Raw genomic sequence first — 17,238 nt, 5'->3', positions numbered from 1 at the left:
GTATGATCTAAAAAATCTTATGCTATTAACTTAAAGCAATTGCATGCTGTGATGAGGTCTACATTAAAGCTTACAGAGGGTTAATAACTCCATACACTAAAAGTTTATGGTGCAGTAAAAAGGGGCACAATCCCAGATCAAATGTAAAGAATAAAAATAAATGTTGAATGTGCATGGTTAGTCTTGAGAAAATGCAAGCATCTGTAGAAAAATACATCACTGATGGTCTAACTTAAGCCCTCTGCGATGTACAGACATAGGAGGGACTTAATGCTGACAGAGACTTAATGCTAACAGGCTACCATCATTCTGATTTGTGTCCAAAATCTAATACATTTTTTTTTAAGTCCCACTTGCTCATTGTGTTTTCTAACCAGAATGTATAGATGTGTCTGTAAGTGGTCAGCCTAGCTGCGAAACTTGGGTTTGCAACACATGTAAGCTGGCAGACTCAGGTTGTCCCCTATGGACTGTCCAGTTCAGGTGTGCGTGTGGCGGGGTGACACTCGTGAGAATGTCCGCTCTTTCTTGCTTGCGGGCCAGCAGAGGAATGCTGAAATAGAAAAATTCTAAGGGTTTTTGGTGCTTTTGTTTGTTTGTTTTGTTTTTCCTTCCAGATCTTGTCAGTTTATAGTTGTCTGTCTTCTCAGCAGATCCCATCCTTTTATATTCAGTTCAGGTTGTTTTCTTTTGTGCTGTTTGTGTCAACTCTGAAATTGCAGGAGGGCAGTTTATTGCTACAGGGTTTAGAATAAGAAATTACGGGGTAAGGCTGCATAGTCCAGGAACAAGTTAAGGCGTAAAGGTCTTTTGGCATATAGCATGCTTGATGCTGATAAAGTGTTCAGAGGCTTTAGGAGCAAGTCTGACAAGTATTTATAGGTATGTGTGAATTATTTTTCTCAGCAAATTTGGAGATGTTTTTACAGGAATTATTAATATACATGTATACGTTTTAAACAGCTATTTAAATGTTTAATAGAAAAAATTTGAAATGAGGTGTCAGTTGGGTTTTCCATGCTTCTGATATGTAGGGAATTAAGAGAAAACAGAACATTTAGCAGTAAAATAAGCCAACAAGACACTGGTTAAGTGTACTATTCTCTTCTTTTACAAGTTGTCTACAGGAACATATTTTACAAGCAAGCCTCGGAGGATGCAGTAATAGTTTCCAGAAGGTGTACTTTAGATGTTTAATTGAAGTCTTATAAAAATATACAAATGATTGTTGAAGCTATTTTTGTGGCACGCGTAGATGAACTATGGTGCGGTGTGTCATAGAAACACCTTTACTTTTTAAATAAGCATGCTGTCTTAAATATTAGTAAAATGTTTGCAAACCTTGCTGTTATTATTTCTCTCTGTATTATATGCATTTTAAACATGTATACATACTTACAAGTATATAGTTTACTGTGCTGTTTGCCTTCCACATAATGAGTGACGAGGCATATGACATTTTAAAGTACTTTGACTTCAATCTGGTTTTTCTTTGTACTGTAAATATGGAGCAAATGAACACCAAAAATGTTAGATTGCATTCTGATTTTAGTATCAAAATTGATTATACTGCTGAGCTTATTTGATGCTTTTCATGTTCAGCTCTGATTCTGTTTCTCACTGAGAATTGCACTGAGAATTTATAGATTTCTTTATGCTACTGAAAGAGTTTAGGATTGGAAGGCTTGTAGAAGAAAGCTGTACTTCAGTGGATTGTAATAATAATTATTTCATTGAAGTATTTGGTTTATCTGAAGAGATAAAGTTAAGGCTGGAGTTTCATTTTCAGATGGAATTGCTTCAAGAGCTATCTTTTTCTTCTGGGTGACAAGGTGTTTGCTTGTTACTTGGTTAACAAATGAAGATGTGTATAGTTTATCTGTAGCGTTTGGATTAGAAGTTCGTGTGGGTTGGGAGGGTAATGCTTTTTTCAAGATGCCATTTGTCTGTCCTCGGTATAATAACACATTAGGTAGTGTATGAGAGAAAGAAACTAGATCCTTCCTTAGCCTTCTTTCTCCATGCTGAGCAAACTTAGCTCCCTGCTACTCCTCTAGTATGCAATAGTCCAGCCCCCTAACTATTTTGGTGGGGCCCCAGCTGGTTTCTCTACAGTTTGTCATCTGCCATGTTTTTAAGGGCTCAAAGCTGGACACAGTACTCCAGCTGTAGTATCGTGAGTGCCAAATAAAGGAGAATAATCACTTTCCCTGATCTGCTTGCAATGCTCTTGCTAATTCAGCCCAAGATGCTGTTAGCTTTCAATGCTGCAAGTGACATGCTGCTGCATCGAGTTCAGTTTGTTGTCCTCCAGGAGTTACAGGTTCTGCCCCAAAGCTGCTTGACAGTCATTTGGCCCTCAGCCTGTAGTGTTGCATGGAATTATTTTGTTCTAGGTGCGAGCTTTGCATTTGTCTTTGTAATAGGTAAATACAAGCCTTACTGATGTGGCTAGACTAATGAATGTGAGCCCTTTGTTTTCCCATCCTGTCAGATCCGGTTTCTATTTAGATTTATAATGTCCAAGGTCTTGTTGGAATGCATGAGTGAACTTTTCTCTTTTATGTGCAAGAAATTTAGTGCTTCAAGAGACTTTTTTTTCCTCAGATGTTATCTGGAATCCCTTTACAAGGCAGTATCTCACCAAGTTCCTTGTGGTCTGCAGTCAAGTAATATTAGAAAGTTCAGGACATGAATTTTTCTCCAACTTTTTTCCACTAAGTTATCCAGGAGGACAACACTTTGTTTTCTTTTCTTTATAAACAGGATATTCAAAATTCACAAGCTTCACAAACTAAAACATGAAACCAGGTAACTACTTCATATGCAAATGCATGCTTTGGTAATATTTGTTTAAAAGAGAAAATGGACAGACAGGAAAAATTCATCTTTATAGATTGTGACCTAAGAAAAATGCTAACAGTGTGGGTGTAGTAGATTTTTATGGCTGATACTATGCACTTGTCAAAGACGCACAATGAGCTATATTAAGAGATATAATGCTCTGTAAGCAATTCTGTTAATCAAAATCTTCATCCTTTGGAATAAAAAAAATCATCTTCAGCCATTTCTGATAAGGATATAACTCTTCTGTTCATCGTGTATATCTATATGTGTGTATTGCAGCCATATTTCACTATATTGTGCCCCATGATCAAGATTTAACAAAGCTAATTCCTTTCAAGACCTAAAGGAGACTGACCCTGCTATTTTTGAACCTGCATTAAAAAAAATAATCTGCTTTGCATAGCTGAACAATGCAAGTGCTTATGGAATGGCTTATAAGTGCCTGTGGAGTTTGAAATAATGTACGGTAATTAGGGTGGAATCCTAAAGCTTCATTGAGAAGAACCTTATTTTTTATTCTAAAGTCTTAGTCATGAGTATTAATTTTGCATATGACATTGTTAATATTCTTTAATAGTGGTAGTACTAAGTTCATAGTTTTAGCAGTTCACGAAATATTTCACCTCTTTAGAAACTTGAGACAGGTTATGGACTCTCTGCAAAGAACAGCAGAGCAATCTCCATCCCTGATTTGCTTTGGCATCCTGTCTGCAGGACATAAATGTTTCCCTGAGTTGTCAGTGCCAAAGACTCTAAAGTTTCTGGCAGCCATTCATCTCTTCTTGGCTTGTGATCTCAGTCTCAGTATCCTTGTTCTGTTGAATGTATATATTTAGAAGTGACACTGGAATCTCTCCCCCCCGCCATGTTTTGCTTCTTTGCTATTTGGTGCCCATGGCCAAGGACACTGGGCTCTCCTTCTCCTTGAAGTAATATCCTTTGCAGTAGTTTTTACCGTATAGTCTTAGAGAAAAGGATCAGGTAATATATGCCCTGCAGATATGAATCTCTGAGGTATTACATCTTAAATGGTTTGCTTAGGCTTATTTGAGCTGTTTTGTGCCTAGTGCTAAATGGCGTATATTCTTAGTATGGTTAGGCAGCTTTCAAAAGCCTTACAACTTTTCATGACTACTCTGTTGGGGGAGAGATGGATTTATTCTGCTTATGATCGTTAATCACAAAGACATCTTTATACATCAAGCCAAGCTGAGGTCAGAACTAACGCTGTTAGATCTCCATACAAATACCCATGCTTAGAGATGAACGTGTTTCCTCCAGAGTAAACCTTCGGATGGGTTAAGAGTGCTTGTCATCTCCTGGCTAATTAGATAAATTGGTGCTTTTTTTCCCCCTCCTGTTACTTGACCTTAAAATGAGATAACTTTAGTGAATAGTTACTCATCACTCTTGGGTTTACTGATGTGACAGTATCATAATTTTATATGTTTGCTGTACCAGTACTTCATTATTTTTAGTCTTTGATGTCACACTATCTACATATTACTATTATGTTTGTCTAGCACAGCTTGTCCTAATGCATGTCCCTCTTTCTCTTCCCAAAGTGGACGGATGGATGCTTGCTTGTAGAATGAGAGTGTAACTGAGAAATGCGCTCTCCTTTCTCTTCTCCCGCCCTCTCTCCTTCTCCCTAACCCAGAAAACAGAGCCAGTGGATTCATTTTGCTTTGCTGGAACCCAGAAAAGGAAGGGGCTGAGGGAAAGGCTCATGCTACAGTAAGGTCCAGTAACCAGGAAAGTATTAAAAAGCAGTAGAGCCCAGTATGAACTTCAGAGATCTTGCAGCCAAATGATTCAGGAGCAGAGAGCTCAAAATTATGAGATGAGGGACAGTTATACCTCCTGGCCACAGCTTCTTAAAACCACCTTGACCACTTATTCGAAAAAAATTAGTACAATATCATTGGCGCTTCATAGAATTACAGGGCTTTTTTGTACTGGTATCGTGAAAACTTCAAATAAGTCACCACTTTGGTACCCAGGCATATGGTACAGATGTGTCCTGGTCTCACCAAGGTGGAAGGGGAGGGTGGGACAGCAGATCTGCGTGACTTTTTTTCCTTGCTCCGGTATGAGAACAAACAACGTATTTCTTTTTATTCTCTACCTAAAGCTTCCTTGCATAATTTATAACATTTTACCTAAGTTAGAGCATCTGAACTGAAAAGACTTTCTTTGCTTGTAAAAACTTCTGTGATGCAACAATTTGTTGCAGGCATCCAGCTATGAAATAAATTAATTGGAAAAAATCTGTAGTTCGTAAGTATTTTAATTCTTCTTGGTGGTATCCTTGAAACTTTATTAGTTTAGTTGTTGCCCTTACTGAACTTTACGGCTAATATGAGGGCTGACTTTTTTTACTTTCGTATGGGAGTTCACACTTCAAAAATGAGGGGTACTGGAATTTTTTATTAGAAGAATATAAATGAAGTAGTTTGTCCAAAAGAATTAATAGTAGAAGCACCTTTTTCTTTCTAAGAGAGGCAATACTTAATCGGTGGATCTGTTGAGGTAAACAGTTTCTTCAAAAAACTGTTGTATTTTGTTATAACGTCATTTATCATTACAAAATCATGGATTGTTGCATATTTAACAGACATAGTAATTAATATCTTCTTTCAATTACAGTTCATTGCCATGAAAAGGAGGATATGATAGCTTGCCCTATGAAACAGGTTTATATGTGAAATCTGGCAGGTATGTGTATCAGTATGTGTGGTAAGTATGCAAATCAGCACAAAATATAAGAGTGTTAGTATTTATTACTTCATTCTTAAATGTTTTTAGTCTGTTAGTAATTCAGTTGTATAGCTGTGATGTTACTGAAGTACACATTTTTGTAGTTGTATTTGTAAAAGATGACATAAAGGGCATCTGCTAACTTTGCATTACAGATTATGAAAAAAACGACAGAATCAATCGCTTTCATCTGTTGGCAGTGTATGCTTGAGTACTCAGTATTATCCGCTGCTTTGTTCTTTTTGGGGGAAGGGAATTGGGTAGTGATCACAGTGTACTTTCATTTCAGTAGCAAGCTGTCTTACTGTGTTTTCAGATATGTTCTGCAATTGATCATTTTGCACACAAATACTTGCCTTTCTGACTGAGATGCACATTTTAGACCTACTATGTTTCTATTTGGTTTTGTGTATCTTGCAGAGTTTGGAGTCCAGATGCTACTTATGTCCTGGTTATTTAGATTCTTAGTGCAGCTAGAAGGCAGAAGTTCTAGAATATTAAAATCTCCTGTGGATGTTGCTGTATTGAAAACTTGTTGCGATATTTGTAAAATGTTTTCCACTCTTTTTAATACAGGTAGCACAACGACCTGTGGAATATGAGTGATGACAAACCCTTCTTATGCACTGCCCCTGGATGTGGCCAGGTAATGGTCTGACTTGAACTTATTAACATTGATCAAGAAAAAGTAAAACAGTGAAACGTATTTCAAGGGACTGAAGAAAAGGGGGTTTATGATGATTGGTAGAAAGTATCATGTTTTCCAGTTTTGCTGAAAAGCAGGTGACAGCAAGAAGTTCTAGCATTTTAATTGTGTTTATTCAGAAAAATGTTATCCATACAAGGAAAAGATAATTAAATTACCCTTTCAGAGCTGAACACAATTTCATTTGTTAACCCTGCCTTATTCGTTTTCATGAATATATATATACACACACACATTTTCATATTCACTAAATGTAATTTGTATTAGGTAAGCTGCATTTTTCAGAATATTTCAATGTTAGTGGGAAGCTCATTCTGAAGTTTGCAGACATTCTCTGCTTAAGTCTATTAAAAATGTCAATTTTCTTTCAATTCAGAGTAGTTTAATATTTTGATTAATCTTCACATCTATGGCGACTGCAAATATAAAATAACTCTCATTTATGTATCTTTTTATTTATGGGAGATGCTAGAAGTATACATGCCACAAAATGTGTTTTGATTCCTACAGGGCTTGTAACATATTCTGTTAAATAGCATTAGTAGATATAGCACTGAGTGAGCAGAAAATAAAAAATACTATTAATGAATGCTTTAACAGATGGTTGCTTAAAAGGAAGCGGTCTTAACACTTTTAATTTAGTAACCTGAAAATGAATGAATTTACATTTATCTGCTGCATGAGATTGACATCCCTGCTGCCTTTATAGAGAACTAATTTCTTAAGCTGGATTTTTTCCATTATATTAGTGCACTTGGACTTATTTGGATTTTGAGTTCAAAATATTTCTATTCTTATTCTGAAAACATAGTTTTTATGATGACTGACAGTGTTAATGTTATATTAATAGAACATTTTGTATTTAAAGTGGAAAGAACTAAGATTTCTTATGTCTAATGTGTTCAGAGACATGTAACAGAAGAGGACTGCCTTCTCCTAAGCAACGTTTGTCCTCATTCTATTTGAATCTCATTTTGATGTAAGCTCTGTCAGAAGTGTTTTGCCAACTAAATCTCATATAAGAACCATCATGGGGCTACAGCAATCTTTGATTGAAGTGAAGGAGGAAGTTTATGTACCGGAGAATGGGCAAAGCTTCTCCAGATGCCAGATCATGCTATAGAATAGAGAGAGGGAGTCTGAATATGGAGAACCTGTTCCCTCCAGAGGAGTCTTTCTATCTCATAGTGCGGACAGATGTATTTGAGGCTTACTATGATAAACAGCAATATTTGTGGCTTATGCTGTATCTAGACATAAAACATAGGAGCTATGGATAATTGGACATTTAGTCCTTGGCAAGGGGAGTTCTAATAAAAAAAAAAAAGTGTCTGGCCTGTATTATACTGCCTTTCAGTAATCTTGCATTTTTAAATCCCCTTTCAGCTCCACGTGACATGTCCTTTTTCACAGAAATATTCTGGATAACTGTGCTGTGAGGTCAACTAAGCTTTCCATTTTGTTTTCTGAAAAATGATGTTTGATGGGTATCATACAGGACACATGTGGAGTGACTTGAATGATTGGGGAAAAATCAGAAACATAATTTGGGTCGCAAATGCTCATAAAGGAAAGTAAGAGAATATTTTGTAGATGTGTTCTTATTAGGAAGCCTGTATCTGGGGAAACCTTTTTTTTAGATTATCTCAAGTGAAACACTAACTTTACCTACAATTACAGAGACATAGTGAATTTCAGGTTAATAGAAGTAAGAATCTTCAGCGCATAGTTTGTTTACCTACTGCTTCTTTCACAGAGTATACTCTAAATTTTGGAGGAAGTATGCAAAAAACTGCTGGGATGCGTCTGAAAACTTGAGAGTTCTTAAATTGCTTTTTAAATCACTGATAAGTTTAGTTCATTTACAGCCTTTCAGTTGTCTGATGTTCCAGTGTTTCCTATTCTGTCTGCCTCTTATGTTATATAGTAAGCTGTTAGGGGCAGGAGCTATACTTTATTTTGGTTTTATGCTATTAAATACAGTAAGTCTGTGTTTGTGATTACAGATAATTCTTTTTATTGTGATAATACAAACAATACAGCATTGAAATAGTGATAATTACTAAACATAGTCAAGATTTGTTAGTATAGCAAATGGCTGTTTGCTAATGGCTGATGTAGTCTGCAGCACTCTGCAACTTTATCATGGACTTTTGATGAATGCAGGTACTTATACTACCATTTCACTGTTTCTGATACTATTTGGTTACTGTGAACATTATTTGAGTTTTATAATATTTTTTGCAAGGTAATGTTGACCAAGTAACAAGCTATAACTTCCTAAGAGTTGTCTGTTAACAGAGTAAAAACTGTTTTACGTGTTGTAAAAATGCCTTTCTGTAGAGTTGTGTTTACTGTGTTCACATTCAAAATTACAACTATTTCTTAAAACTTTCTGCCACAGCGTTTTACCAATGAGGATCATTTGGCTGTCCATAAACATAAACATGAGATGACACTGAAATTTGGTCCGGCTCGTAATGATAGTGTCATTGTGGCTGGTTAGTATATACTTTTATAACTAGTTTATTCACTTTTCTGGTGGAATGTGCATACATTTTATGTATTTTCTGTATTTAATGCATAGACTTACATTAAGACACTGTGTAGTATTTTCTTCAATGTAGTTGTCTGCATCATGTTTAGTAAATGTTTTCTCACCATTTTGTTAAAATCTGAAGCCAGTTATTCTACTTAAGTAACTTTATTTAGATCTGATACATGATTGAATATTTTTCAATAATCATTTCTTTAAGAATTAAATTGTGTAGTAAGCGTTCAGTAAGAACACCATCTAATAAAGGCTACGCCTAACAGGGTCTGTAACTAGATTATGCCGTATTTAAGGTTTACTTTCTCACTGAGTTTACATGTCTCTTAAATTTTAAAATCCCTGGAGTTTTTACATACTGTGATGACATTCATAGGATCATAGAATATCCCGAATTGGAAGGGACCCACAAGGATCATCGAGTCCAACTCCTGGCACCACACAGGTCTACCCAAAAATTCAGACCATATGACTAAGAGCACGGTCCAAACACTTCTTAAACTCTGACAGGCTTGGTGCCGTGACTACATCCCTGGGGAGCCTGTTCCAGTGCACAACAACCCTCTCAGTGAAGAACCTCTTCCTGATATCCAGCCTGAACCTCCCCTGTTGCAGCCTGACACCATTCCCTCGGGTCCTATCACTGGTCACTAAGGAGAACAGATTGGCGCCTGCCCCTCCACTCATCAGTTAGGACATTAGGAGAATGAACCAGTAATTATTATGTTTGAATGAAATAGTAGAAGAAAAATAACAATTTTGGTTTTAATTATTTGAAGTATTTTTTAGTTTAAATTTCAACTACTTTTATTGTATTTCCATCTCTGAATTCATAGCGTATTCTTGGTCATTTGTAAGTACCTTTTTTTTTGTCAAGGATCAGAAGTAATTGCTAATGGATCATTGTGATCTATACTTTAAAGCTCTTAAATGAAGATAGCACGTGCTAATCATGCTAAAGTTATAGTCAGTGTGGTTTTTTTGTTTGTTTGTTTTCAGTGGTGGAAGAGCCTAAACAGACTTGCAGAGGTTTTCAGACATCTTCAGAACATTTTTCTTTTACATGGCTAACTTGCTAGGATGAGCAGACAAAAATGAAGTTACTCTTAAGCCAGCAGTTACATGTTTTAAAGTTCTAAACGTGATCCTCAACAATTAAACCATAAGGAAGGGACTTTGTCAATAATTGTGAGAGAATGAAACCATGGCGTCATTCCAACTTTTTGCAACCACATTCTAGTGTATAATCTGTAGTCATAAATGCTACATTATGTTAGTGAAGATGGGTATAGTACCACTTAGGATATTTCAAATGCAGTTACTTTGCAGCAAATATGGTTATCTTTGACCAGATAATAATAGTGATATAAGGGGAATTTACATAGTACCAAAAATTTCATAGAAAGACCTTTTTGAAAATGTCTTGGCAGTAATCAGCAAAATACCAGAATTCTTCTGATTCCAGCTCAGTCGTATGGCCATCATAGGAGCCAGTACAGGCTTGTTTGCAATATCACACTTCTTTTTAGTGTGTTCCACACATTTGAGAGTAATTACTGCTGTTTTGACAATACGAGAAGAAAAAAGCAAACTGTCTGTGACCTTTAAATACACTTTTGTTTTTATTAAAGCCTTCATGTAAGCGTTATCTTTGTTTGTAACTAGAGCTTGCTAGCTCACCAAAGTGCTCTGCTATGGTAGACTAGGCACTTGAGAATAGCTCCCTGTGGTCGCTGGACGTGGATGGAAGAAAAGCTTTATTAACCATCCAGCACTGTAAGGGGCTTAGTGGTTTGCAGACTTGAATTGCTTGTCTCCAGCAGGTGGAGTATGGCTTGTGGTCGGTTTTCCTGCAAGACAGAAAAGTGTGTTTTCAAGACATAACAGAATTCTTAACCACATCATTTTTCTTTCCCCCATATCTGTATTCTTCAAAATGAGACAGTTTTCTCTGTATCTAATTGAGAGTCTAGTTGTCTATCAACATAACAAATGAATGTCAGCTTACAAAAATTAAGAATATTAATGTAAATGCCATATATTACTATGTTTTATAATGTATGTGATCTTTCACTTCTCTCTGTTGGCTGCTTTTTATTAATATCTAGATGGTTCTTGCTGGCTAAGAGACCAGATAATTCTGTCTGAAATGAGCAAATTTTGTGAAAGGCTGATGGGGGGAAAAAAAAGAACTGCCATTCTATCACAACTGTAGGATTTGGGGTTAATGACTTTCATTACAGGTTTATGACTTTAATTCCAGGTAGGTGCACTGAAGTACTTCGATAGAGAATTTCTGTTGGCATTCTTTTCATTGTGTAGTTCATCTTTTGAGAATGTTACTATAACGTACATCATGAGAAAATCAAAACAAATCTGTTAAGTATTAACTTTAAGGTTTTCTTCTTTTAATCAGTCTTCAAAATATTTAGCTGATTAACATTTTACAGGAAAATGGAATGTAGGAGCACCCCAGACATCCAAAAATACTTACTTTGTTTTCTACACGTAGTTTTCTGCAGAAAGTGAAGTAATTTTGAAGTCAATTGCTAAAGACCTTCAAGTGTTAATACTCACACTGATCTACTATAAAGTCATTTAGAGTAGGTAACTAACTCTGTTGATACCATCTTTGTGTAGGCTAAACACAGGTTTCTTAAATTTATAGGTTACCTTGCTATGATTATATTATTTTTAAATGAAGTTAAAGGAAATCCTTTTGTAACATAAAATTCACTTTATTCAGATTTTTTTTGATTGTTCCTTAGTTAGCTCGGGTTAGTTTTAATGAGAGTTACTGATGCGTAATTATATGAATATGTATCTTGATAGTATACTGGTGCTCTCTGCTTTTACTCTGGAAAATATTTAAAATACATATGTTCATCATAGTATTTTAAAAATAAAATTGTGGGTTTTTTGTAAATTTCATTTCAGATCAGACACCAACACCAACTCGATTCTTGAAGAACTGTGAAGAAGTTGGCTTATTCAATGAATTAGCAAGTCCTTTTGAAAATGAGTTTAAAAAGGCTTCTGAAGATGACATTAAGAAAGTATGTTCAAATACTTTTTCTTTTCAGGGCTTCTGCTGCTTTTATATCACAAGTTCCATTTAAGAAAGAGAGCAAACTTGACTTTATATATATCCTTTTAAACTATACCAGTAATCATTGTCCAGGTGCTTAGATGTTCTATGGAGAGAATACAAATTTAAGGTTACCCTTCTGAAGATTGGCTTACCTGAACTTACGTAGATAGAATGGACAGTGGGGCATAATGACGTTGTCTTACTTCTTTAAGTATCTAGTCTATATCTGTTTAAGTTAATTATTAGCTTGATTGAAATTTCATTAGTCCCTAAATAAGCAAAAAATATCTGAAAAGTAATGAGTTTTTGGAGAAAGAAAAATATTTGCAAAGAAAAAAGTGAGAAGAATAGTATGTGAACACTGACTATTTTGAATGCACTTAGATTTAAAATAGCAATGTTATTCTCAGAATCAGTAGTAACAATAATGAGATTAAACACTGACAAAGTTCAGCAAAAACACTAAATTTAGAGGTGTCACTAATTTGGTTATGATTGTATTCACTTTGTCAGTTAAGTAAACATTTTTACCTAGAAATTACTTACAACAATCTAAACATCTACAATTTTTTTTTTTTTACTTCAGGTTAAAATGTAAGCAAAATTTGTACTGTATCTGTTCAACAATTTCATGTTTTTGTGAGGAACTTCCCATATGTTTAAATGTGTTTTATTCTATTTATTTTAGCACTTCCTAATTGTAGCTGGTTTAGGGCCCAAACATTTTAACAGTTCTGCAAATGAAAATTTTTATTCAATATCCCCTATAATTAATTCTACCTTTGGTTGATTACCGGGTGGATTCCAATAGACAGTGATATAAAACAAAACCCATTTTTTTAATATTCATACGTACACATTTTGTAGAATCTGTCTCTATCTGTTTTTTCTGTTCCGGTAAAGATTTTAGTATGCACTTACAAATAAGATGTATTGTTATCCATTCCTGACCAAAAAAAACAAAACATCTCACCTGTGCTTTGTTCCTACAGCTATGCCAAATAATGATATTTTTTTTACTGCAGCATTATAGCTTTTCTTAAAACTATACATATGGTAATACGAGTTCTAGTACCAATACTGTATTTTCTGTGTACTTCACCACTGTCTTAGAGGAGGTTGTAGGTATCACAAAGTATTTAAAACATTTCAACAGCTTTTTGAATTGATACTCATTATCCAAGCTGACAAGAAGAAACACAGTCACACCATATATCTCTGGTCGATTAACGTAAATAAGCAAACATTGCTAGGGGGTGGAAAATATGCCATAATAACACGCTTCCTAGGGGTTGTTTTTTTTGAGGGGGAAGAAGGGGGTGTCTTCAGCTTTTTCTGTAGTGTTTCATATTCAGCTGTAGTGTGAAAAGAGGTTCCACCTTTAACAATCTTCCCTCTTTAACAGCATATTCAGTAGGAAAACTAGGGATTAAGTAGAAAAAGCATCTGGAAGAATATAAATGGAAGATGAGCTTTGGGGGAACTTTCTTCCAAAGGTATTTGGACAGTAAATTAGGCAGCAGTACAGGCCTTCAAATCTATAGTGCTGCTTAAGTATTTTTGTAACTCAATTTCTCTGTGGCGTTTCAGATGTCCTGGTGGATTTTAGCAGTGTAACAATACAAAACTTGCTTTTTTAGTAATTATTTGCTGCTCTAAGCTTGAAATGACTAGTCCACGGTAGCTTTTCTGTTTTGAAAGTGAAGTTTAATTTTCCTTTGAAACTTGGAAAATATAAACTCTAAAACGGATTTTAATTCTCAAAAAGAAGTGCTTTATCTAGCAATGGGTATTGAAAGGCAAAGTCTTACTGAAGACTGGTATTCGTGCAGGTGCTGGAAAAAATAGACTTGACTGGTAACGTACGTGTATCAAGATCTTCCAAATGCACGTCTTTGTTATTATAAGACTGATTTTCTGCTTAGTTACTTATGTTTTCTTACGTATTTGAATTTCTTAGTGATTGACTAATTTTGTTTTATACTGTTGATCTTAGATGCCTCTAGATCTGTCTCCTCTTGCAACACCAATTATAAGAAATAAAATTGAAGAACCTTCTGTTGTAGAAACAACTCATCAAGATAGTCCTTTACCTCATCCAGAGTCTACTACCAGTGATGAAAAGGTCAGAAAATGCTTTTTTTTTCTTCTTTGAGTTCATTATCTGAATCTGATGGTCTGTAGGTTTCTTGTACGTGTTTATACCCACACTACTTTACTGGATGTAAGTAAAAGACTTCCTGTTAACCAGATTTGTTGGATACATACTTACTTTGTTCAATTCTTTAGTTAGCTTTGGCCAGCACAATTATTTCTTTACCCCACACTGGTCATCCAGTAAACCTAGAAAGAAAATAAAAATTAATATTCACACTATGTTAAAAAAGGCTAACAGGGCTCTTTGTTCTGTTTTATGCATCATCAGGTAGTATTCATGAAAAAACAAAGTGTAGTTTCTCTATTTTTTTTAAACAATTTCAACAGTTTGAGACTCTTCATGCTTACTCTTTTGTGTTTATTCTATGTTTTCTCATAAATTGTTTTGTACAACATAAGGGGATGTTCTACAAAAAATGTACATGGATGAATGGGCTGTCTTTCACAATTAAGCATGAAATAATTTTATTTCAAGATTGATAACCTACAAAACTGATAAGCGTCAACAGTATGTCCAAAAGTGGTGATCATGAGCAGTTTCTTGTATAATGTTTACTTGCGTATCACAGAGGGCTGGATTCCTGGGGTATTGTCTGTCACTAGAGAACATTATGATAAAACTAGTTTTAGAATTACTGCTCTGGTAGTACTAGAAATAAATGTTTTAATAAGTTCAATATGTGACTTGCAGTGTTTTCATCAAATGGAGTTCTCTTAGAAAATACAAAACCAAGCAAAAACAGTGAAACATTAATTATTTCTGTTTCTACTTCAATAAAAAAAATATTAGGAGCAGAGAGTAGTAAGCAATATGGTTCCCTAGTCCGTTTTTTCTATGTGCATCATTAATGGGCAATCTGCATTTGAGGAACTCAGATACCTTATTCCCAAAATTAGCAGGACTTTTCAGGATCACAGGATAATTCATGTTGGAGGGGACCACAGGATGTTTCTCTTCCAACTTCCTGCTCAAAGCAGAGTTTAGCTCTGAGATCAGACCAAGAAACTCAAGGATTTGTGCATTCACTGTCTTTGGAGGTTTCAAAGTTAGACTATACAATGTCTCTGCAATGTGTTCTAATGCCAGGCTGTCCTTGTGGAGGAAATGTTTTTGTTGGTATCCAGCGTGAACCTCTTCTGTTTGAACTTGCTTCTCTTGTCCTCTCAACAGGCACCAGTTGGGAAGAGCCTTAAGTGTGTGACAAAAATCAAGGGAGTTTCAGGTTTTTGTTTTTTTTTCAGTTTTCAGTATTTGTCTTCAGAAAGCTGTACTGAGTTTTGTAAGTTAGCAAAGATGAGGAATCATAGCTAATCAAGGCAATCACATAGTCAAAAATAGTAAAAATGGTTTAAAAATACATGTAAAGAGCTACTTTGGTCAAGCAAATCACAGTCCAAATCTTAAATCTATATTTCATAGTTTGGAGGGGTTAGTTTGTTTTTCTCTGCAAATATGTACTCTAAGTACTCAGATTTTGGCGAGAGAAAATATTTTTCAGTAGTGGTTCAGTATCTCATTAGCATCATTACAAGTTAAAATTGTATCTAAATGCTTGGCAGTGCTTATAAACTTATTCATGGTGTAATTTCAGTGTTGTCACTGTAACAGTGCTGAATTGAAAAGCTGCTGCTGCTTAATGCTGTTCTGATGTCTGATTGTAGAGACAAGCTGAGGGTGATGCTGATGAGGGTGCTGCTTGGAGTATGCTGCTGCTGAATGTGGCCTGCAGAAGTTGAGAAATGTGAGCAGAGTGTTGCTGTTTTCTCAGTTAGATTTTTATATTCTCCTTCTATAGGTGTATTGAAGGAGGGAAGGTTTGATTTATATTTTTTTTCAGGGCATAGCTGGTTTTAAAATATATATGCCACTGTAACTATTTTATTGGCTGAATATGTTTTAGTAGCCTTAAATGATTACAGCCTGTTCATGTATGTGTAAGAAGGTTCTCATTTTCTTTGTAGTTGTCAAAGGAATTTCTTAGAGACTTTAAAATTATGCTTAATTCTTTTATTAGTTTTCTGCTAGAGTTCTCCTAGTTCCATTGGGCTTCATGATGTTCTGCTTGGAATAGACCAAGATATCATTAGAATTTTATAAAGCCTTGTAGCTGTAAAATAATAAGCAGTCGAATCCTAATTTTTTTGTTGAGAGTTTTAAAGCTCATCCTAGTTTCTTGTTAACAATATTTTAAAAGAGAACCCTCAGAGTTTCACAAGTTGTTGCTTAGTTGTTGCCGGATAGCCAATTCCCTAAGTTAATTATTTTAAAACCAATTGTTTTCTTACGATAGTAGTCAATTGCAGTAACAGTCCTGTCAACCTTCGCTTCTGTGTAAAGAATTCCGTGTGTTCATTGATTGCATTTGGAAGTTATTACATGATATTTGTTTTTAGATGCAAAATACTTGCAAATATACATCTCTGAAAACAAATCTAAAAATGCAACAATCATCTTCTGTAAAATATTTTCTGAACTTCAGTGGTTATTAGTTTCAAGAATAAAAGGATTGGAGAGGTCCTTTCAGTAAGTCTTTAATATCTTTGAATGGGCTTAAACTTCTTTCTTGTAAAGGTAAGATCAGTTAGGGTCATGATTCTGCCAATTTATATATATATATTTTTTTTGTCCTTGTTCCTTAGCAGAATATATTTACGAACTACCTTATTTTAGACAAAATGTACACTTTCATAAGAACAATTCTTTGACCAATCTTTATTGGACTGGCGTACCTGTTGGTTTTTACATGTTAATAAAATGATACTTTACAGTGGAGTACTTTAGATCCAGTACTACTTAAATCTGCAGCTTATGTTAATGCCACATTGTCGAAATAATTAGCACGTGCAAACATTTTCCAGAGTGTAGCATACAGCAAGTTAGTATAAGAAGAGGAAGCTGTAAATGATTTGTTTTCAACTGAGTAAACACTCGTCAATAAATGTGTTATTCTTTTGATGTTTGGAGATCATTTCTATTCTAAACAAAATGCAAATGCAGTATTTAATAAAAACAGAAAAAAGTGTATTCATGTGAGGATTCTGTTTTCAAAATACTACAAAATGAAGTTATGTTACTATGCTAATCTTCTGACAGTCACAGAAATATGCTTACCATGGAGTACTTCA

The 17,238-nt window shown here is 35.0% G+C and overlaps 1 protein-coding gene across 5 annotated transcripts in view; it reads left to right on the top strand.

Annotated features, from left to right (window-relative positions):
- ATF2 (activating transcription factor 2) overlaps positions 1-17,238 on the top strand; it is a 52,085-nt gene that overhangs the window by 4,205 nt on the left and 30,642 nt on the right. For 4 of the 5 annotated variants that reach the window (XM_083842065.1, XM_083842066.1, XM_083842062.1 and 1 more), the window contains exons 3-7: positions 5,497-5,565; positions 6,184-6,253; positions 8,718-8,814; positions 11,802-11,920; positions 13,952-14,080. In XM_083842065.1, the coding sequence (XP_083698191.1) occupies positions 6,206-6,253; positions 8,718-8,814; positions 11,802-11,920; positions 13,952-14,080 (393 nt within the window). In that variant the 5' untranslated portion in view covers positions 5,497-5,565; positions 6,184-6,205. Of the gene's footprint in view, positions 1-2,766; positions 2,812-5,496; positions 5,566-6,183; positions 6,254-8,717; positions 8,815-11,801; positions 11,921-13,951; positions 14,081-17,238 lie in introns of all 5 variants that reach the window. The other variant, XM_083842064.1, reaches the window with a different exon arrangement.

The sequence above is a fragment of the Anser anser genome, assembly GCF_964211835.1.
Source record: "Anser anser genome assembly, chromosome: 6".
NCBI lineage: Eukaryota > Metazoa > Chordata > Aves > Anseriformes > Anatidae > Anser > Anser anser.
Note: the sequence above shows the minus strand (reverse complement) of the source record. Positions and strands in the feature narration are given on the sequence as shown.